We start from the raw sequence: 23,032 nt of genomic DNA on the forward strand, positions 1-23,032 counted from the left end.
AATTTTGGATATTGAAAACAACAATTGAGAAGTGATGCAGTGAATTAATATAATGTTTGAAAGTTGCAGAAATTCGTCCAACAAAAACGTTTCAAGGTTTTTCAACACAGACAATATGTCGAACAGCTAAGATGCATCAAATCCAAAAGCTAAGAAGAACATTACCATTTTTTTTAGATTGAAGAGTAAATGAAGAATCTAATCCAAGTCCTTCACCACCTTAATCCCCATGGTACTAGCAGTCCCAATAATGGACTTACAAATACTCTCCAGGGACATGTACTGACAATATGGATCGGATTGCTTAATCTTGGCAATCTCGTAAATATGTCTGACGGACAAAGTGGTGGCGACCACGTGGCCAGGCCGGCTGCTTCCGGACTCGATACCCGCTGCCTTCTTCAAGTACCAGGTGACGGATGGAGATTTGACAGTGAACTCAAAGGTGTTGTCTTTGAAGGCGGTGATAGTGACAGACATGGGGGTGTCGGGCTTGTACTTTTGGGTTCGGGCGTTGAAGTCCTTGCAGAAGGCCATTAGATTAAGTCGATACTGACCCAGGGCTGGACCTACTGGGGGTGCGGGTCGTGCTCCTCCAGCCGGTACAGTCAGCCTGATGGTGGCCGCCACTGGACGGCGGGTTAGGATTTCTTTCAGGGTCGACATGCCTCTCTTTGATTTTGCTTACCCTACTGTTTTTTTCTATTTCCAAACGATGTTGGGCTTGGAAAATTTACATAAATGGGTGCAAATAGTAAATGGCAAATTGGAAGGTATTATTTTTACTTTTGGTTAATTACTTTGATTCCAAATTTTAAAACCATCTAATTGAGTGCTCTTGGTATCATATTATATCAATCGAGTCCTTTTATTTGCTTATGATATTAAATAGATAAATCAAATTTTAAACATCCAAATATTAAAATTTAGGACTATTTCTTTCTTTGTAATAGTTATAATAACTAAGCCATATATATTCAATATTTGATCCAAATGTTATATTCGAGCTAGCATTTAATGTCTAAGTACTTGATTGATACGATATTATTACTTTAAGGACTTAATTATAACATTTGAAGTATAATTTAGACTATAATTTAGGGGTGTTTTGATGCAATTAACCAAAAAAGGAATAGGTAAGTGATTGGGCTGGGCTGGGTTGGGCAATTATTAGGTTTTAAATGGCAGAAAAAGAACTGAAGAAGAAGGCGTTCACTCGGTTTTGTTTAATTTTTCAATAATTTATATCTTTAGCTAGTAATTTGATTCTTTGCTGCCTCCACACTCCCACTTCAAGTTTAAAGATAAGGGCTAAGCGTTTGGAGGCAGAAATCTTCAGCAAAGAAGAGAAGAGAAAATGTTGAAGAGCAACACGTTCAGCAGGAAGACCAAGGCCGGCAGAATTAAGAAGGTTGCGATTCCTCTCCTCCTTTTTGTTTTAATTTATTACATATAAAAATGGAAAAGATTTTGAATCCCTAACTAAGTAACAGAGGTATTTACTTTAGTTTATAATGATGATAATGGAATGTATTTGAATTGCTTGTGGCATGGGGATGGGGATGGGACAGGAAGTTAGAGAAATATATCTGAGAGACGACATTTACTGTGGAGCTGCGGCTTGCAAAACGTGTGACAGTTCCACGTCACGTGCTCCTTTGGATGTTGCTTCTCCCCTTCTCATTCTTGATACCAATGTCCTTCTTCATCAGGTTTTTTTCTTTTTCTCTTTTGGCTTCAATATAATTATACTGAATTCTTTCATTGTGTTCTCAAATTTTAACGTTTCATTTTCATTATTACTATTACTATTATTAATATATGTTATAAGATCGACTTGCTTGAGAACTCTGCCATCGACAATGCGGTGCTGCTATCTGTGGTGCTGGATGAAGTTAAGAATAAGAACATGGCCGTTTACAATAGACTTAGAGCTCTTTCCACCAATCCTCTCCGCAAGTTCTATGTTTTCAGTAACCAGTTCCATAAGTTGGTTTTCTCATTCCTCGCCATTCATTTCCTATCAAATTCTCTACTTTTCACTCACAGCTGCAAATAAAATGATTTTATTTTCAGCCTCTTATCCAGTGTTTTCTTTCTTTTTCTTAACAGAGACACATTTGTAAAGCGCATGGATGGTGAAACTCCAAATGATTACAATGACAGAGGTTAGATTTGCACTTTAATATCTCTCTAAGCATTTGCTTCTGAAATTCAGCTTGTTTACTACGTCCTGTTGTTCTTCAGCAATTCGGGTGGCTACTCAATGGTATCAAACTCATCTTGGTACTGCAGCAACAGTTTTACTTATAACCAATGACAGAGACAATAAGAGGAGGGCTGGCGAAGAGGGCATTTCTGCTGACACAAGTATGCACACTCTACTTGCTTAGGAACTTCTATCAACTTGATATTTTATATATTGGCTTACCAGTTACCACTAATTATTTAATACCACCTCTATTTGCAAATTATTAGGATTATTCATGTGGTATGCTAACCGTTCAATGGCCAACTTGTTTCAGTTCAGTCCTATGTAAAATCATTGGGCCAACCGGAGTTGCTTGACCTGCTTGTTCAACCTGCATCCGAATCTGAAGATACTGTCATGGTAGAAATTGAAGATTTGAGACCTTCCAAGAGACAAGTTGTTTATCAAGAAGTATGTTTGCCAATGCTGTTTGCCATTGTTAATTGTAAACAATGAATTTGGTTAAGATTTGTTCACATGAAACAAATTGGTTCTCTAAGGCTTAATCTTTTCTTTGTTTAGCATAAACCCATGTCTGAGATTACGTCGGGCTTGCATCGTGGAATATACCATCAAGGAAAGCTTCGTGTTAATCGCTACAATCCATTTCAAGCATATGTTGGAAGTGAGAGCATAGGTGATGAAATAATTATATATGGACGTCAAAACATGAACAGAGCTTTTGATGGTGATATAGTAGCTGTGGAACTTCTGCGCCAAGATCAGTGGCATGAGGAGAAGAACTTATCCATCGCGGATGAAGGTATTAAGGTTTTTATGTTTTCTGGGTTCATTGGAAACGTTTAATGCTTTTTCATGTTTATAAGTGATTATGAGTATGCTGCCTGTACACATTAATGTTGTAAAAGGGTGCTTACATGTTTGCATTTTAAGCACGATGCTTGGTATCTTTATTGGTTCTTCCATAAATAAATACTTTTATCATGGTCTCCCTTGCATAAGGGTACAAAATACTAAACATACTGCTATCTCTTTCACATGCATCTAGTTTCTTAGTATTTTCTCTCTTCCCTCTCAGAGGATGAGGAAGAAGATGATGTTCATTTAGCTCCAAGCAGTGCTGATGATGCCCCTAGAACTACGAATCTGGTATCAGATTCTGCCACTGATATGAACTCCACTCCATCACGGCCATCAGGCCGTGTTGTTGGTATTATAAAGAGGAACTGGCACTCGTAAGTTATCTTGCTACCATAATTAACATAATGCACTTAATATCTGTTTTTTCTGGTTTTTTTTTTGCTGGTGCATACCTCGTAACTGCTTCAACCGGGTGAGGGCCCAGTTATGAACTAAATAAGTATGATTGTAACTTGTTTTCTTTCTCCTAGTTCAGCCTGTTCTAGTTTTAATTTTGTGTATTTCTATCAGTTTGTTCAAGTTTTATCTTTAGTGAAGTTGTCTCAACTAATTGAATTTGAGAGGTATTCTTCATATATCCTATTGTGTGGTCATGTGGTAAACTTTTAATCTTTGTGGGTTCAGTGTCTTCACTGCTTTTTGAATCAAACATGTTCTTAAGATTTGTTCTTCATTTTTCCCTGCAGAATGATGTTGATTATTTCTTGTTATTTTGCTTATAGTCTAAATGATCACTTGCAGTTATTGTGGGTCTTTGGAACCAATGTCTATGCCTGCTGGGACTGGAAGCTTTACATCTGCCCTATTTGTCTCCAAAGATCGTAGAATTCCTAAGATTCGGATCCAAACCCGGCAGCTTGAAAATCTTTTGGATAAGAGGATAATTGTGGCAGTTGATTCTTGGGACCGTCAGTCTCGGTATCCTTCTGGTCATTATGTACGAGTCATTGGAGAAATAGGTGATAGAGACACCGAGAGTGAGGTCTGTGATAATAGCTTCTTCATCTCTCTCTCTCTCTCTATATATTATATATGTCTTGGTGGTAATTAGCTTAGTAATACTTGTATATTGTGTTGCAGGTGGTGTTGATCGAGAATGACATAAACTCAAGGCCCTTTTCTTCCCAAGTTTTGGCTTGCCTGCCACCATTACCATGGTCTGTGTCTAGTGAAGATGTGGCAAATTCAATCCGGCAGGATTTACGATCTTTGCGTGTCTTTAGCGTGGATCCACCTAGTGCGTATTCTTAGTGGACTGTAGTGAATTATGTGTTTTGCAAATGCCATACAGATAGACATGCCTCTTGCTTCTGCAGGTTGCAAGGACATTGATGATGCACTACACTGTACAGCTCTTCCTAATGGGAACTATGAAGTTGGAGTTCGTATCCTATATACTGTCTATTTATTCTTTTTTATAAAATCAGACTTGTATTTTATGTGATGGGATGAATGGAGTTGACACTGATATGCATCTTTTACAATTTACCTTTTATAAAACTTTAGGGTTTGTTGGAAGGATTTTTATTCCATTTTTCCAAATAAAAATATATACACAAAAGATTATCAAGTGCTCTGAAATCTATTTCTTCTTATGTAAGAATACGTGCTTTTTACCGCTGTAGTATGTTCTTTTTTTTTAAAAATGAAATTCCTCTGTTGAGCCCTTTTCTACCTCTATGATGCATTTCCATATGAAGGTATAAAGATGATAACAGATTTGCAACAATTATATTTTCCTCATAAAAAGGCTTTTATGTATTTAAAGTCTCTTCATGTGGTTAGATGTTCTTTAATAATATCTGATCAGACATTGCTGATGTAACAAATTTTGTTCACCCGGGCACCCCGCTGGATGGTGAAGCTTCCCAGAGGGGCACATCTGTCTACCTTGTTGAGCGCCGGATTGACATGCTTCCTAAACCTTTGACAGAAGGTCATTCTTGTATTTCTTTTTCCCCTTCCCAATAAGTTTTAGTCTTGTATATGGTCATAAAAAGGTTTTGTTGGATTCTATACTTGGTTTTTTAATTGTTTTTCTGATATTAAAGTACTAATGGTCATTATTTGCAGATATATGTTCACTTAGGGCTGATGTAGAAAGGCTAGCCTTTTCAGTTATTTGGGTATGTGCTACTAAATTATTCAAATAATTTTAAGGCTAGGTTCTAGTATTCTTTTTAAATAAATAAAAACTTACTTCCACCTGAATTCCAGGAAATGACGCCTGATGCAGAGATTATCTCAACTAGATTCACAAAAAGTGTTATCAAATCTTGTGGTGCTTTGTCTTATGTTGAAGCCCAGGCTAGGATGGATGATAGGTGCTTTAATGTAGCCCTTTGACTAAGTGTTTAAAGATCAGCTCATTTTAATTTATTGCACCCTTATCTAATTTATGGAGCTACATTTTTTTCTTGTTCAGTTATTGTGTGGCTTCCCTCTTAAGCTAGATTTCTTTAGTTGGGTTAATTTTGGAGACAAAAGGATCATTCCCTTTAGGGTGTTAAGTTTGGATCTTACAAGATGTTAGTTTACATATTTGCTAGAGAGCTTCTATTATTTTGCTTCTAATAGGGAGCATGCTGGTTTTTAGGGTTTTGTCTATGTTAAAGGTTGATAGTTGTGTGAGTTTCTCAACTGTTAGTTGCTATTATCATTTCTATGGTTGTTTTGGTAGAAGTATGATTTCTTATCCACCTAGTTTTAACTTATTTCCTTAGTCCGTCAAATACTCCAAGCAAAAGAACATTTGCCATTTCCTTTCTTGCTCAGTTGGTCCAAAAAAAAAAATGTGAATACAATCTTGGAAATTTTCATTTTAGCACATTCATGTATTTCTTTCTATTTCTTGAGTTGTGGCTGGTGTCTGAGCATTCTGATTGCTTTTGTACTTTTGCAGTCGACTGATGGACCCATTAACTACAGATTTGAGAAATATGAATGCATTGGCTAAGGTCTGATATCAAAGAGGCTGCTTCTGCTCTTAATCGCAATATAGTGGGGTTAATTAGCCTTCAATTTAATTTTCTCCATGTTTACTGTCACATGTGAAACTGCAGATAATGAGGCAGAGACGTATCGATAGAGGAGCCTTAACTCTTGCTTCTGCCGAAGTCAAATTTCAAATTGATACTGAGACTCATGATCCTCTTGACATTGGTTTGTTGCCTAATGCCATTTGTTTTACTCTTAATATGGAACACGAATCAAGATATTTTAACATCAATTAGAAGAAAAAATCAGTCCATCCAAAAAATGATCTTTTTTGTCTGTCTGTCAGCAACCATGAGTTGTTGCAGTGAGACAATGGAATTGTATCATGATGTTAATTATTGCTCTTGACCCAATTTTTCAACATGATAACATACCCTAGATCTTTTTTAAAAAATTATTAAGGTCTTCCTGTAGTTGGCTATGTTTGAGGTGCTAAAGGTAGTAACTAGACATGAACATGGAATCTAATATTTCATTTTTGGTTCATTATGATTTTATAGTTTCTCATAAAAACAAACAAAAAGGTGATCTCAAAAATTGCTGCAAGCAGAATATGTTCTGCAGACTATGATGTCATGTTTTAGGAACCATATTTTAGAACTTTTTCTGTGTAAACCTTTTTTGTTTAATAAAAGGTTTGCATAACGCTGGTTTTCTTCTACTAGTTCACTGTTTCTGTCCTTTCAATTCCTATGCATTTGGCCTTTTCTTCATTTGTCCAATGGTGACCAGTAGTAATTAAAAATTATGATCAAGACAATACTAATTAAATTAAATAGTTTTTGAGATCCCAAAATCCAGAAAGAATGTTTTTCATTTTTGGTCATGCCTCAATTTTTGTCTGATATCTGAGTTAATCATTCAGGCATGTATCAGATTCGAGAAGCAAACCAAATGGTTGAGGAATTCATGCTTGCTGCCAATGTTTCAGTTGCCAAACAAATCCGTGATTGTTTTCCTTCTTGTTCGCTACTAAGGTAAACTTGTTTTTACTGTAATTCTTTGCTATAATGTTCTTGTGGGACTTACATTTCTATTGTACCTCTTCTTTCATTCACCGTCTAGTTCTGGTTTGTGCTTCATGATTTAACCATAAGGTTTATCCCTTCAAAAAAATTATTTTATTTTTGTAAATGCCAGCAGAAATCCCAACCAGTATATGATCCTGCGTAAATTTATATCACTGGAATTATTTATCATAAGATAAATAAGATTGCATGTTAGTATTTTTAATGTGAACCACTTGGTCCAAGATGGTGTTTAATCATAAAATTAGCATTAGCGGATGATAATTGTCACTATTATACATCATGTAATCTCTTAAACAATCCAGATTATCAATGGAAAATTCCAGTGTAGTGGCTATTTCTTTGACATTGACACTGCTGTTGTCTGACACTCGGCCTTGCCTCCCTGACATTAATTTTTGGTTCAGGCGGCATCCAACTCCCACCAGAGAAATGCTTGAACCTTTGTTGTGCACTGCTGCTGCCATTGGACTCGAATTGGATGTTTCATCATCAAAGGCATTGGCTGATTCCCTTGACCGTGCTGTGGTATGGTTCCTATTCATTATATATTTGTCTGACAGTTCAGCTGACTTACCACCTCAGATGATTCCTTTTCTTGACATTTCTTCATCCAACTTCTTGCTTGTCTGGCTTCTTTTCTTTTTTTCCCATTTTTGCTACTTGGGACATGTTCATGTATTTGTTTGGCCTCTCTCTTTCATAGTTGATTCTTACATCTGAGAAAAATTGCCTTGCAGCGTGATGATCCTTACTTTAATAAGTTGATTCGGATACTGGCAACTAGGTGTATGACACAGGTAAAGTTAGCTAGGAAATTTTTTCAATCTCCAGATGATTTTGACCTACGCACTTTTTAACTTGGTACTAATTTGCCTTGGTTTCAAATTAGGCTGTTTATTTTTGTAGTGGGGATCTCAGCCCCTCAGAATATCATCATTATGGCCTTGCTGCGCCCCTATATACTCATTTCACTTCTCCTATTAGGAGATATGCAGGTTTGTGAACAAAAATTTCTTTGTTACTTTACCTTTTCTTGCTGATGTATACTTGATGATACTATTGATCAAGTATGGAACCTTCCTTGCAGATGTGATTGTGCACAGGTTGCTTGCTGCATCTCTAGGGATCGATAAGCTTCCACCAGTTTTCCAGGACAGATCTCAACTAACTAGCATTGCTGATAGTAAGTTTTTTTTTCCTTTCATACTGTTTTTGAGGCTCCCATGGATTTGGGTAACAAACTTCACATACCCATGATATCCATTCTCAGCTTCCTATGCATTTTACCTGTTTCAGATCTGAATTATCGACATAGGAATGCCCAAATGGCAAGCAGGGCCTCTGTTGAGCTCCATACTCTCATTTACTTCAGAAAACGGTAACTGCCTTGGCCTCTCCCATGGAATTGAAACTGCCTTCTATAGAGCATAATGAATAATTGCTCATGTTTTGAATTTATTTTTTTATCTTATGCTGCAGGCCCACTGACACAGAAGCCAGAATAGTGAAGATAAGGTCCAACGGGTTCATTGTGTTTGTGCCCAAGTATGAACTTAGATCCTTTATGCTGGATTATCTGTATATGTTCCTCGTGTCTTTCTTTTTCTATCTGCTGTGTCTAGGCGAGAAAAGATAATGTTTTGGCATTTGTGTTTGTTGGGTAGAGAAAAATGTAACATGAGTGTATGTTATATAAAACGAACAGATATGGAATAGAAGGCCCGGTGTACTTGACAGGCAGAGGAGAGAAGGGAAGCGGGGAGTGGCATGTGGACGAGCAGCAGCAGAAGATTGTAAAGATGGACAATAGTAATAGTAATATCCTTTCCTACAGTGTACTGCAATCAGTGAGGATCCACATGGAGGTTGTGGAACCCCAACCCAACCGCCCTAAACTGCAGCTTACTCTTATTACCTAGAAGTAGAAGATAACATCAACATGCACAAAGGAGGAGCTTTTATTAGGTCATATAGAGTGTTGTATTATTATATAAGATGCAAATGGAATGAATCTTGTTGTGGTAATTATAGTAACTGGCCTTTGGTTTGGGTTAACTGATGTTGGATTGACACAAGAAACATTTTTGTTCATGGAGTGAGTGTTCCTATTTCTATATGTTATTTTTGCAATAACAAAAAGAATGTATAAATAAACTAACACAACTTGTTATTACTGCTAGATAGTAGAAAAATGCATTGGGAGGGCGACAAAAAAGTAGAACTAACCAGGTGGATGTGCATTTTGATTATTTTATGCGTTGATGCATCGAACATGTGGGACCCAGGAAACTGCAATGAAATAAATGTCCTAAACTGACCTTAATCAACGCCCATAAAATACATCTCCCCACGCCCATAAAATACATCTCCCCACCCACCCCCCGCCCTTTTCTTTCATTGGTTTTGATTTCACATGATTCGTGAATGTGGGTCACATGGCATTGGCAGAGAACCCCCCTTCTAACGTTCTACCATCATCATACCATGTCATCTCTCACCTATCGCAATTTACAGAAAAGCCCATTTCCCCGTTTCCAATCTCAAATTGCAGCAAGAAATGCAACGCAAAGTGTATATATATTTTTTTCTTTTAAAAAAAAAATAAGGGTAGAGATAGATAAAATAACAGTTAAGAGAATGAATAGGAAAAATAAATTTTTATTTTTTTATTTGTAATTTAGTGGACTCAGATAATAAGATGATTGATATATTATTAGCAAGTAAAAATGGTAATAGTGAGGATAATGATGGAGTGAGTATGCATGCATGATGATGGATGAAGCATAGAGGTGAAGACCAAAGAGGGAAGGATGTAGTGTGTCCTTTTGTGGTGCTTCCATTGTATGAAGTAAGAAATGAAGTCAAATTAATAGGCAGGCAGCCTCCTTAAGGCTCAAACTCATTGAGTGTCACCTCATCCCCCGGTCCGATTCCGATGTCTCCCCACATTTCCCTCCTTTGTCAGAAATCCAACACACACACACACTTTTAATTTAATAGAAATACTATTAATTTTTTCAAAAATAAAATTAAAAAAAAAAAAGAAGACGACGACGAGCATAGCAGAGCAGAGCAGGAGACAGACATCTGTAGCAGATCACACAACACCGCCCTCGCCTCCTCCCCTACCTTTCACTTTGAACCCATTTCCCATCTACATTACCATCCCCCATTTGGAGACCTCAGTCACTCGGATCTCCGCCCATGGCTGCAGCCCTCGAGTGCTGGTCCAGCCGAGCCACCACCGCCGATGACGACATGGTCGAGCAGGTTTTGATGCGCTCCAACGACAGATCCGAGGACACCTCCTCCTCCTCCTCCTCCTCTGCTTCTGCCAAACTTGAAGCCCCGTCCGCCAAGAACAAACGGTTCCAGAGGTTGAGCAGGAACGTCTCGGAGGCCATTGCCTCTCTCAAGAACTCTCTCAATCTCGACACTTCCTCCCCACGTGATCAGCTTCCTCCTCCCGTTCCTTCTGTCCCTTCATCTTCCTCCAAGGCCGACGTTTGCCGGAAAGTGGTCTGGGGTACCGTTGTACGGAACTTGACTCAGCTTTATCCTGGAAGCCAGTTGCCTGAGAAGCTTGTCTCCAATATCCGCAAGCATTATGATTCCTTGCCTCTCAGGTCCCCTTCCCTTCCCTTGCCTCTTCTTTCTTCCTACTCAGTTTAGGGTACTCTGAAAATTGCAACAACAATCAACAGGATCGTAAAAGCAGTTTCCTATCAGCATGGGTTTTTTCATTTTTGTTTTTCCTTGACTTTCAAACAGTGAAAGTTCGGGTTTCTTATAATTATTTTTACTATTATTATTTTCTTCAAATGTTTAAAGTGGCCTTGCCTTAGTTACTGCTGAAATGTTCTAGTTCTTCGTCCCCCCAATTATGCTTTTCTTTTTTGTAATTTTCTTTTGATTGGGTATTATGTTGACAGTTATGCACAGGCGGGATTTGATATGAAAGAAGTATTTCTACATATAAAATTGATAGAACAGGCATCAGGGGATGATCACCCTGCTATATTTATTCAGCAAACTTCTGATGATGAGGTACAAGGTTGCGTGTTTAAGCTCACATTTGCTTGTAATTCTTCCTTTTCTTGGTCTGCCATGTCTGGTGCTCTTGATTCTGCTTCCATCTGTTGCAAGAAGATACAGATATTTGAGAAGAAAGGGTTCACCCTTGGAATTATTCTCTTCTTGGTTCAATCCGCCCAAGACAAGTTTTTTAAATCCCATGTCGAGAGTGCCCTCAAATCTGCTCTTCGGAAGCCCAAGACGACCACTGTTAAACTACCATTTGGACTTTGTGGATGTCAGGAGGAGAGTACTAAAGGGAGAGATTTTGGGGAAATTGAAGAAGAACCAAGTGAGCAAACTCACAGAAATGGGATTGAAAATCCAAATGCCAGGATTCAGCTTCCAATGCCTCTGCCCTCTTCATCGTTTGTCGTATTGGTTGATGAATGGCAAACTATTCAATCAGGGGCAGACGAGATTGGGAAATGGCTATTGAACTCTGAAAGTCTTGAGTTTATTGATCAGATTGCACCCAACTCTTTTAAAGGCGTCTACAAGGGTAAACGTGTTGGAATCGAAAAGCTTAAAGGATGTGACAAGGGGAATTCTTATGAGTTTGAACTTCGAAAAGATCTCTTAGAGCTTATGACTTGTGGGCATAGGAACATTTTGCAATTCTATGGTGTTTGTGTCGATGAGAATAATGGTTTGTGCGTCGTGACAAAGTTGATGGAAGGTGGATCAGTCCATGATTTGATGCTGAAGAACAAGAAGCCTCAGATTAAGGAGATAATGAGGATTGCTGCTGATGTAGCAGAAGGAATCAAGTTTATGAATGATCATGGTGTTGCATACAAAGACCTTAACACACAGAGGATTCTACTAGATAAGCATGGTAATGCATGCTTGGCGGACATGGGTATAGTCACTGCTTGCAAGAGTGTTAGTGAAGCAATGGAGTATGAAACCGATGGCTACCGTTGGCTTGCTCCTGAGGTTTGCATCACCTTACTTTTCTTTGAATAAATGTCATTATGTGGTCATAACCTCATACCATCCCCTTCCCAAGTGCACAAATTCTATTTGCCAATGTTGGTCATAACTCATAACCATCATGCCCGGTCTACTTCATCAATCACATGGTCCAGCTATAGTAAACTAGTTCACCTAAACAGACCTATTCAACAGTTGATTTATCACTTATGCGGAATTCAGATTGATTTTTCTTGTTTTTATGTGATGTTCTTATGCTTTAGTGTATGTGGGTACAGCTGTTACTGTTAATCTTTGCTAAAAGAGCCTTTATGTCACCCATTGAGAGCATCATTGTTTGGGCATGCGTAACATGTCTTAATTATTGTTTTTGCTTTACACTTCAATATTGTGTTTACCTTTATTTATGCACTACTTTATTCTCAATTAACAAAGTATCAATACTGTTTAAGTGCCACATTTGCCAAATTGTCTGTGGAGCCTAATTGGAGCTTTAATTTTAGCATGATTACAGTCCTTTTCCTTACCTGAGGCCACTGTAATTATTACTTTGCCTAATTGATATTGATGTTGTGATTATCTTTAGAACAAAACTAGAGGAAATAAATTATGATTTATTCCATATATTTCAGTGACCATATAGTGATGCCATATTATATTGTTTGTATTTCTGACATGCATGGCACCTTACAGGAAGAGTTCTGTCAATGAAAATTTGTTCCAACTTTTAATCCGTGCAAATTGCGTCTCTTTACTGTTCTCAGATGTTTCACACTTATTTGGATACCAAATTTCCATAATTAATCTGTTTAGTGTTTATAGCGGTTGATAATTTGGCGTAAAATAACATGATAATAGAATTTAGAAGAGTTTCAATGCATTATGTCATGATTTGAGTGGCACGCACAATAATATGTTATATCTACATTATCTAATTTTCTTTTCATATTCCAGTTCTGTATAACTTACATTAGCTGATCATTTCTGGCCCTAACTTTTTTTGGATGCCAGATCATTGCTGGGGACCCAGAGAATGTTACGGAGACATGGATGAGTAATTCCTATAGTTTTGGGATGGTAATTTGGGAGATGGTGACAGGTGAGGCAGCCTATTCTGCATGTTCACCGGTGCAAGCAGCAGTAGGAATAGCTGCGTGTGGTCTAAGGCCTGATATCCCTAAGGACTGCCCGCAAATCCTCAAATCTCTGATGACCAAGTGCTGGAATAGTTGCCCGTCAAAGCGACCGCAATTTTCTGATATTTTATCTCTGTTGTTGCGGACCAGTTACAGGTAAAAGTTATACCTAAAAATAATTCATAAAATGTATCCATTCATGCTAAAATTCTGTTATAGGAGGCTTGGTATGATGTCTTGCTACAAAGCATGAATGTAGACTTAGAAGTTCCTACAGCGGAAATCTCATAGTTCTAGTTATATCTTGTTTGTTTCAAATCAACATTTTTCATTTGACAGCCAAGGAAGAAAATTAAAAAGGAAAAAAAGAACAGGTCATTACTGAATCCATGGAGTATTTATGGAGTTGTGAGTGGTGTTGGGAATATTTAAAAATAAAAATTTCCATGCATGTTTGATTTGGTGATATGTATGTTGGGGTTGCAAAAGGCTACAGGATTAATTGATTGAAAATGAGGAAAAGCAGGCAGAAAGGGAATCTTCTGTGCCTTTTTTTTTTTTTTTGGTGTGTGTCTAGAGTTATTGAGTGAAACAAGGAAAAATTGCATCTTAAGTTTCCATTTTGTCTTAGAGGTGGCTGGTTGGGGGGACCCAAAAGTTGTCATCTTGTCTTTTTGTCTCAGAAAGGTGAGAATCGTCGATCAAATACCATCCCATCCTTCCACCTAATAAGCGTAGAACTCCACTTGGGAATTGGCTATAGTTTGCCACATGTGCCAATGATTTCAGATGATTAAAGATAGCAATATAATAAAAAAGGATTTGCAAGTTGAAGCAATTCATTAACTCTGACAGGATGTTGAGGATCCTGTTGTTTACATCTCTTCAACTACTATCCTAAGTTGGACTTGAGAATGGTAGGACAGTTTGAGAAAGTAAGTAAAGCATGATTGCAAATGACTAAGAAATGGATGTTGACGAATTGCAGGGGTAGACATTTTCTTTGAGCATTAAAACCATCATGACCTAACCTTAAAACAGTAAACCTGACCTTTTTTTTTAATGGAGTTTGGGTTAACAAACGTCTCTGCAAATTCTATACATGATTCCAGGCAATTCGTTCCCGAAGTGAGCAATAGAGTTTTAATCATGGAACTTATAAAAATAGGATTTTTCTTCTTTGGGAAAGCTTCCAGTTCGTTAACAGCACTTGGCTGCGGACTAATAACTTGTTATTGACGCCTGATCTTAGCCTTTTAACTTGCAAGATGACCTCTAGTACATAGGCGATGTAGGATTATAGGTCCCCAAAAAAACCACGAGATGCAAGGTGGTGCATGTGGCTGGCAGAGTAAGAATATCTGATCCCTGGGCATAAGGATAACTACAAAATATTCAATCAAAAAACAAAGGTAGAGCACAGGAGAAAGATTAAGTATCCAACCAACAACATGGATAGGAATATGATGGAGATTGGAGTATTGTTACTGTTCATATAACATCTCATGGGAATAATAGCAGTATAATAACTTATTTGTTCTTCTACTTTTACAAAAAAGAGTTATTCTAGCTTTTATGTAATTTTTTGTCTCTTTCAGTCTTTAAATTTGTATTGTTTGTCAAATTACTTCGACGTAGATGGAGGTAATCCACGTAAACAATTAATTAATTTTTAAAATAAAAATATTATATATATTTTTAAATAATTTATATATATATTTAAATTTTTAAAATTTAATTGTTATCATTGACTTGGCAATTCAAATGTATATCATATTAGCAAAGTTAATAAAAATTATTATTGAAGTGATTTAACAAACAATATAAATTTAAAAATTAAAATTAAAATAATTCTTTTAAATTGAAAACCAAATAAATTATTATCTAACACCGACGTCACCAAATATAAGTTGAGGGGCTGGTTCCCCCAAAGTTTCTCTTCCTTCTTAATATGTATTATGCCCCAAAATAAAATTTACTATTATTTTCCATCTTGTTTTACATTAGGTTGATTATTTATTTGGGTTAAACATTTGAAAGTTAAAATATATTTTAAATTAAAATTTTAAAATTGGATCAATAGTTAACTAGTTATGTCATTGGTTAGTACAGTTGAATTAAATAAATTATTAAATTATTATAAACATAAAATATTAATTCAACCGATTTTTTAGCTTGATTCAATTGATCCATACCAGTTCATAGATCAACAGGTTGGATGCCTCTCCAGACTATTACCCTGGCTAGTTCTCAATTCGTCCAACCAATCTGGTTCAAACAACTATGATTCTAAGTCTCTACACTTCGTAGATTTGAAATTTAGTTAATTTATTTTTATTTTAAGAATTTAATCTCTCGAATTTTTGGATTTAAAATTTACTTTTAAATTATATATAACCATAACATTTTAACTGAGAAATTAATGATATTAGCTGTCAAAACCTTTTTTTGAATTTGACTTTTTATTGTAAAAAAAAATAGTCGCCACCAATCCTTTTTAATTAGGTGTGATTGGATCACATCAAAATTTGGTAATTTTAATAAAATGTTAGATTTACTAAAATGATGATTTTTGATCTACAAAATCCAGAACATGGGTTGGAGTCGGTTACATATGAGGAAGAATTAGCACCCTCATAATGCCCAAAACTGGTACCTGATTACTTAATGTCTTGACGTCAAAAATTAAGAATCCAAAGAGAATTTAAAATGCGATTCCTTTTGCGCGATGTTATTTGATGGTATTGAAAAAGTCTCTATCTAAATTGAATTTTTAATAAGGAGGTTTTCTCATTTTGGGTCGATCAAGACGAAAAACCATGTCCCATAAGTTGGGGCACAAAATCTCAAATTCTCGAAAATAAGAATGCTCACCGTTTAATTATTGCTCAAATCTTATATATTTTTAAAAATTATTCTTTTTCTTAAAAAAAAGGAGGGACGTTCGATTATTTTGGTTCAAAGAAAAGATCGTACTCCATAAGTTAGAGGCAAAATTTCTCGAATCCCCTAATTAAAGAACACCGCCTTAGTTCAAATTGCTAAATATACAATGTATGAAAATGAAGCTTCTAATATGACATACTATGGACTTATTCAATCATAAAACATTATATGAGATACACGAGTATGTTTAAATGTTTTATATGATGTCATAGGAACATAAATAATGTAATATATCATAACTAATAATTAATGTTATAAAAATATTAATTAGTGCTATTAATAATGATTAATGACCAAATAAAAATTATACAACATAAAGGCAGAAATATATATAACAAAGATTAAAAGTGCAGGGAATTAAAAAGAGATAAGTATGCTGAATAAAATAAATAGAGGACTAAATTAAAATTTAAAAGAAATTTAAAAGTGCAATTTTTTTAAAAAAGATGTAAATAAAAGACTAAGAGGAAATAATAGGAAAATTGAGGGTAAAATCATAAATTTCATAATTTAAAGGGCAAAAAATAATAAATAAAAGTTTAAACGTGCTGAAGTTTAAATAACAGAAAGTAAATGGACCGAATCTAAAAAAAAGGACTAAATTGAGACCTTAAAAAATTTTGAAGCCCAAATTGCAAGAAAACAAAAAACAAAAAAAGGATTAAAATAAAGCAAAATAGAAATGTTCAGGGGCCCAGGATGTTATTTTCCCCAGCCCAACACATGTGTCATTCCCAAAAGGGGTCATAGCTGAGGACTAAAGTGGAAACAAATTAAAATTAAATGGTGAAATTAAAAAGAAGAGAAAATCAAAATTAGGACCATATTAAATAGTGCCTAAAAGCAGAAGGACTTGGGCAGCAATTAAATCCTTTCCTCGAAAACACGCGGACCTTGGGACCATTCGGGTCGTGCTCGAAATGTCGTTGTTTTGGGTGTCTAAAGGCAAGACTAAAACGATGTCGTTTTGGGAGGCTATTTAAGTTTAAAAAAATCTAAAAAAATTCATTTTAATATCCGTTTAAAAAAACAACTCTGTTCCCTCTTCCTTTTTTCTCTCAAGACCCCTTTTCCTCCGGCCTCAAGGTCATCGCACATCTGTCCCGGCCACCGGTTATCGGCACCGGCGACTACAGCCTCCGATGGCCAGAAAATTCCTAAAAAATCCCTTTCTTGCTCCCTTTACACGTGTAACATAGATCCAAGGTTAAAGTCCCCAAAAACCTAGCCAAGGTTCGGCTATGGAGTAAGAAACCCTTTAGTTTTTCCCTTTTTCGACGAGACCCTCGACGGAACCCTAGGGGTTCTAAGGCTTCCCAAGTCGGAGAAAAGGGGAGTTCCATGACGATGCTTTAACAGGTAAACCAAAAAAAAAAAAAATTGAATCTTTTGTTGTGATTTTTATTTTTTATATTTTTTCAAAATTTAAAAATACAAATAAAATAATAAAAAATACCTTATTTTAAACTTGTCTTTTTTTCTTTTTGTATTTCTCTGTTGAATCTCTTCATAAAAGAAAAAAAATTAAAAATGTTTCTTAGGCTTTTTATAGCCGAATTACAACATATTATCTTTTGTCTTTTTCCTTTTTTCTTTTTTTTACTTTTCTGTTTCCATTTCTATGTCTTCTGCAGATGGTGGTGGCAAGGAGAGGTGGTGGCGTCAGGCCTTAGATGGCACGCCTACTGACGTGGCGAGGGGAGCGGCGGTTGGAGACTTTTAGAGGGAGCTAGGGTTTTTGAAAAGTTCTTAGATTTTGGGCTTTTAGGGTTAGGTTAGTAGATGGATTTGGGTTATTGGGATTGTAAATGGACCCTTTTTAACTAATTGATTATTATTATTATTATTTTTAACTTTTTTTTTTGTTTGGTTTGGGCCATACAATTTGGCCTATTACAGTTGCCCATCTTTGCTCATTGTCATGTAACGGGAAGGAAGCAAAGACCTTAAAAGAGGACCAATTTTGTCTGGTCCCACTGAATCTCGACTTCTCTGGTGCTTCTCTTTTCAAGTAACTCACTTTTTCAATTCATTGGTTACTCTACTTTACTATATCCGCTTCGCTACAACTTAAGGAAGGTAAGATTTAGTGTCATAGTTACATCTTACTCCATTGCAACTTTAAGGAGATAAGATTTGTTGTTATATTTTACTCCAACCCACTGCAACTTCAGAGGTATAGGATTTATAGCTTTATCTTGCTCCACTGCAATTTCAGAGAGATAAGATTTGTCATGATAACTTCATTCTGACCCATTACAACTTCAGGGGTATAGGATTTGTAGCTTTATTTTGCTCCACTGCACCTTTTGGGAGATAGGATTTTCTATTGTAATTTCAATCCCTGCCACTTCAACTTCAGGGATATAGGATTTATAGCTTCGTATTGCTCCACTGCAACTTCAGGGAGATAAAATATGCTACTGTAATTTCAATCCATTCCACTGTAACTTTAGGGATATAGGATTTGTAGCTTCATCTTGCTCTACTACAACTTCAGGGAGATAAGATTCGCTACTATAATTTCAATGCATTCTACTACAACTTTAGGGATATAGAATTTTTAGTTTCCTTTTGCTCCATTGCAATTTTAGGGAGATAAGATTCACTACTGTAATTTTAATCCATTTCACTGTAATTTCAAGGATATAGGATTTGTAGTTTTATCTTGCTCTACTACAACTTTAGGGAGATAAGATTTACCATTATAACTTTGATCCAATCCATTGCATATTTAGGGATATAGGAGTCACTTTTTCACTGATCTGTTACACCGTTCTCTGGGGAACAAGACCTATAGAATCCATTTCATAGTCTTATATTTTGTTAAATAATTAGGATGTTATGATTAGAATGAATCAAATGCTCCTATCTAGATGTAAATGAATGATATTTGTATGAATGCAAAATGTCATTTTCGAGAATAGTCCTCTTTTTAGTGCTTAGGTTGACATTGCTCGTTGTTCGTTAAGGTTCTATCACTGATGTGTTACCATGCCTTCTTGTTCAAGTCTGGTATCTTTGACAGGAAACTCGAAGAGGTAATCACAATCTAGATTATTCGTTTCAAGATCTTTCCAACCTTTAAATTTGGTTAGTTCTAACTAGTGGTCCTATTTCAGGTCCCTGTACTATTTAGAAATCTTTTAGAGCAATATGCAGAAATCCTTTTACTTTAATATTGTTAGTCCATTAATCATTATTTCAATGCAAAAAATGCTTGAAAAAGGTCGTAAAAATGGACGAGATTGAAATTTATTGAGGGAAAAGCTCTTAATGAAAAGAAAAATAGAAAACATTGCTAGAATACAAGATGAGTGAGAATCAAATTAGGTGCCCCAGATATTGCAGTATGAGCTTCTCTAAGCAAACTTGCTAGGAACCATTCTGAGCATGATATGTGTTTAGGAGATCTAGAGTACTTTGTCGATGTCTCAAGATGTAAAGCTCCTCCCCCTTGCTACCTTTGAGGGGAAACGACTATTTCTTTGGTTAAAATTTGAGCTGCCATTTCCGAATTTTCAACTCAAAACTCCATTGGTCTTAAGACGCCCTTTGCGGGTTTTCGCCTTGCCCTTTCCTCTTTTTTTTAGGTGAATTATTTTTTTACTAAATCCAAATTCACAAGATTAGGCAGATCTTTGCCATCCATCTTGGTTAGAATCAGTGCTCCTCCAGAAATAGATTTCTATACCATATAAGGTCTTTCCAAATTTGACATCCATTTTCCTCTGAATTCCTTTTGATGGGAAGGATCATTTTCAACACCAGGCCCCCCTCATGGAACTCTCTAAGGCTGACCTTTTTGTCATAAGCTTGCATCATCCCTATTTGGTACATCTAACCATGACGGATAGCTTTCAGCCTTTTCTCTTCGATCAAGTTCAACTGATCATATCGAGATTAGGTCCATTTTGCTTCATCTAACTTTAATTGTGATAAAAACCGGAGAGAATAAATATTAACTTTGATGGGTAAAACTGCTTCCATTTCATAAACCAATGAGAAAGGAGTTGCCCCGTTGGAGGTTTTGATAGACGTTTGATAAGCATATAGGGCAAATGGTGATTTATCATGCCAATCTTTATAAGTATCTATCATTTTCCCTATGATCTTATTAATGTTCATAATAGTTGCCTTCATTGCACCATTCAGTTTTGAACACCCTTTACTCGTATCCAAAGCCGGGACAGAGTTCAAGGCGTTACTGAACTTTAACACAAGCACACATACAAAATTGGGCCATAAAAATTTTGTACGAATCAACTCCATTCATACATATGAAAATAGTCCATTATATGGGCCTATGAGGCCCAAAACATACATCAAAGGTTCGGGACTAAACCGAGCATCTTTCAAAACCTTGACAACTGTAACACCCCTATCCCGTAACCGTCGCCGGAATAGGTAAGGGGCATTACCGGACTTGTAACTCATGTCAGAACAGTAAAATTTTGAACTTTTTCTTGAAATAAAGATCATTCATTTAAATAAGTACTAAGCACAGCCAGGGATAAAATTTAAACTTCTCTAAGTAAACATTCAAAAGATGCCATTTTCGCATGGCTTATATACATTAACCAAAAATATTCTTCCGCCACTAGTCTATTCTATACATGCCATAAAATAATTCTAAACATAACAGTAACAAGCAGTGGATAGTGATAGTGTGACTAGTTGCTGACGATCCCCGAGCCTGTAGCTTCGCAATGAGATCTATAAAACAGAGAAAACAAAGTAAATGGAGTAAGCATTACAATGCTTAGTAAGTTTTAAGCAGTGACAACAGATAACAATCAAATTATAACATAGTTGTTCATATTTTTATTTCACTCTTCCTTTGGGCATACCATCCCTTTACCGAATATGCACATCTCATCATATACAATAGGCAGATAAACTTTCACATAAAAGTGAGCTCATGTGACATAGATATATTGTATGATTTCACATATCCTCTCACACTGATCCGAAGTCACATAATCATAGGAATAGTCTCATAGATTGCTCTCATATGCATCACATAACTACCTTATGATTTAGTTCAAATCAAGCTCACATATAAACTTGGAGTACATACCTGTTTAACCTTTCGCATTGAATATATTTATATGCAATTCTTATTACGAAGTCTTATAGCTCTAACCTCTACTCGGATTATCGGCGAGACCTTTAGCTCGCATTTAAATCTCCACATGAAGTTATCGGGTCTTACCGGACAAAATCTCCACATCGTAGTCATCGGGTCTTACCGGACATAATCTCCACACGTAGTCATCGGGTCTTACCGGACAAAATCTCCACCGTAGTCATCGGGTCTTACCGGACATAATCTCCACACGTAGTCATCGGGTCTTACCCGGAATATATTTCCAAGTTTCATGTACATTTAATCACATGTTACAACATTCACATCGACTGTCATATTTGTAATTCATTTGCCTCATCAAAAATCTAATAATACACAACTTTCACCGTTTGTCATTTGGCCACAATATATATATATACACATCTCATACATATCTCACATTAGCCATTTGGCTTTACCACATATCCATCTCATACACGTTTCGCATTAGCCATTCGGCCTTACCACATATATTCATGTTCACATTCATCACATTGGCCATTCGGCCTTATCTCATATATGCATGTTCACATTCATCACATTGGCCATTCGGCCTTATCACACATCGCATGTTCACATTCATCATATTGGCCATTCGGCCTTATCACACATACGCATGTTCACATTCATCACATTGGCCATTCGGCCTTATCACACATATATATATACGGGTTCACATTCATCACATTGGCCATTCGGCCTTATCACACATATGCATGTTCACATCCATCACATTGGCCATTCGGCCTTATCACACATATATATACATGTTCACATTCATCACATTGGCCATTCGGCCTTATCACACATACGCATGTTCACATCCATCACATAAAATCCTAAATCAAAATATAAATTTTCATGTATTCACATCACAATTATCCAAATATACTTCACATACCACATATACTTTCACGTATACACATTGTCTTGGCTGAATCTACATCTATCATTTTCCAATATCACAATTTAGAATTCACGTATGGGTTTAATCAATAGCTTATGAGCAACTAAAACAAGTTTATCAAGGTTTACAACATAATCTCAAATTCAGCACAAGCTGTTTTTCCTGAGAAATAGTCACTAAATTATTTATAACTGGAGCTAAAAAACTCCAAATCACTTGCCGTTAATTTTTCCTGAATATAGACTCGTATATCTTCCATCCATAAAATTTCCAGAATTTTAAGTTTGGCCAATCAATACTAGATTTTTCTTAAAGTTTCCCCTGTTTCACTATTTGACTAATCTGACTACTCTTCACTACGAATCAAATTTCTCATTTTACAGAATTCAAAATGTGTTGTATTTGATTTCATTTGAAACTAGACTCATTAATGAGTCTAAGTATATAAATTTTATCTTATAACCATTTTTGTACAATTTATAATGATTTTCTAAAAACAGAATAGGGATTTTGAGTCATTCGACACCGTCTCACACAACTTTAAATATCTCTTTATAGGAAATTTCTTTGCTCACAAGGTCTCTTTTATAAGAAACTAGACTAATTAAGCCTTGATTACATATTTTATTCAGCCTATAATTCCACACCAACAATTTATAGTGATTTTCTAAAATCATGTTACTGTTGCTGTCCAAAGCAAATTATTACAATTTGCTCTTAAATTTCCAAGTCCAAACACTTATG

General features: G+C 36.0%; 3 protein-coding genes across 3 annotated transcripts; 2 read left to right on the top strand and 1 right to left on the bottom strand.

The window, feature by feature from the left end:
- Nucleotides 1–2: 2 nt before the first annotated feature.
- Nucleotides 3–778, bottom strand: LOC108482895 (54S ribosomal protein L19, mitochondrial). Its single transcript, XM_017785993.2, has one exon. It carries the CDS (start codon nt 664–666, stop codon nt 199–201), a length of 468 nt encoding a protein of 155 aa, XP_017641482.1. The 5' UTR covers nt 667–778; the 3' UTR covers nt 3–198.
- A 387-nt stretch (nt 779–1,165) lies between these two features.
- LOC108483498 (exosome complex exonuclease RRP44 homolog A) lies at nt 1,166–9,324 on the top strand. The gene is made up of 24 exons (XM_017786939.2): nt 1,166–1,411; nt 1,572–1,712; nt 1,832–1,989; nt 2,113–2,168; nt 2,248–2,370; nt 2,526–2,662; nt 2,774–3,014; nt 3,291–3,447; nt 3,875–4,115; nt 4,214–4,370; nt 4,450–4,518; nt 4,944–5,069; nt 5,207–5,259; nt 5,351–5,457; nt 6,036–6,090; nt 6,196–6,295; nt 6,996–7,107; nt 7,566–7,686; nt 7,899–7,958; nt 8,051–8,156; nt 8,249–8,344; nt 8,458–8,539; nt 8,641–8,706; nt 8,867–9,324. Exons 1-24 carry the CDS (start codon nt 1,358–1,360, stop codon nt 9,078–9,080), a joined length of 2,832 nt encoding a protein of 943 aa, XP_017642428.1. The 5' UTR covers nt 1,166–1,357; the 3' UTR covers nt 9,081–9,324.
- A 342-nt stretch (nt 9,325–9,666) lies between these two features.
- On the top strand, nt 9,667–13,693 carry LOC108483824 (receptor like protein kinase S.2-like). Its single transcript, XM_017787417.2, has 3 exons — nt 9,667–10,787; nt 11,094–12,174; nt 13,183–13,693. The coding sequence occupies exons 1-3, from the start codon at nt 10,366–10,368 to the stop codon at nt 13,465–13,467; spliced, it is 1,788 nt and encodes a 595-aa protein (XP_017642906.1). The 5' UTR covers nt 9,667–10,365; the 3' UTR covers nt 13,468–13,693.
- Nucleotides 13,694–23,032: the final 9,339 nt, after the last annotated feature.

The sequence above is a fragment of the Gossypium arboreum genome, chromosome 7, assembly GCF_025698485.1.
Source record: "Gossypium arboreum isolate Shixiya-1 chromosome 7, ASM2569848v2, whole genome shotgun sequence".
Classification (NCBI taxonomy): domain Eukaryota; kingdom Viridiplantae; phylum Streptophyta; class Magnoliopsida; order Malvales; family Malvaceae; genus Gossypium; species Gossypium arboreum.

Coding starts and splice junctions, on each gene's coding strand:
- LOC108483498 (XM_017786939.2), top strand. CDS start 1,358: ATGTTGAAGAGCAACACGTTCAGCAGGAAGACCAAGGCCGGCAGAATT. Junction 2,169..2,247: donor AAATGATTACAATGACAGAG/GTTAGATTTGCA, acceptor GTTGTTCTTCAG/CAATTCGGGTGGCTACTCAA. Junction 4,116..4,213: donor ATAGAGACACCGAGAGTGAG/GTCTGTGATAAT, acceptor ATTGTGTTGCAG/GTGGTGTTGATCGAGAATGA.
- LOC108483824 (XM_017787417.2), top strand. CDS start 10,366: ATGGCTGCAGCCCTCGAGTGCTGGTCCAGCCGAGCCACCACCGCCGAT. Junction 10,788..11,093: donor TATGATTCCTTGCCTCTCAG/GTCCCCTTCCCT, acceptor TTATGTTGACAG/TTATGCACAGGCGGGATTTG. Junction 12,175..13,182: donor ACCGTTGGCTTGCTCCTGAG/GTTTGCATCACC, acceptor TTTGGATGCCAG/ATCATTGCTGGGGACCCAGA.
- LOC108482895 (XM_017785993.2), bottom strand. CDS start 666: ATGTCGACCCTGAAAGAAATCCTAACCCGCCGTCCAGTGGCGGCCACC.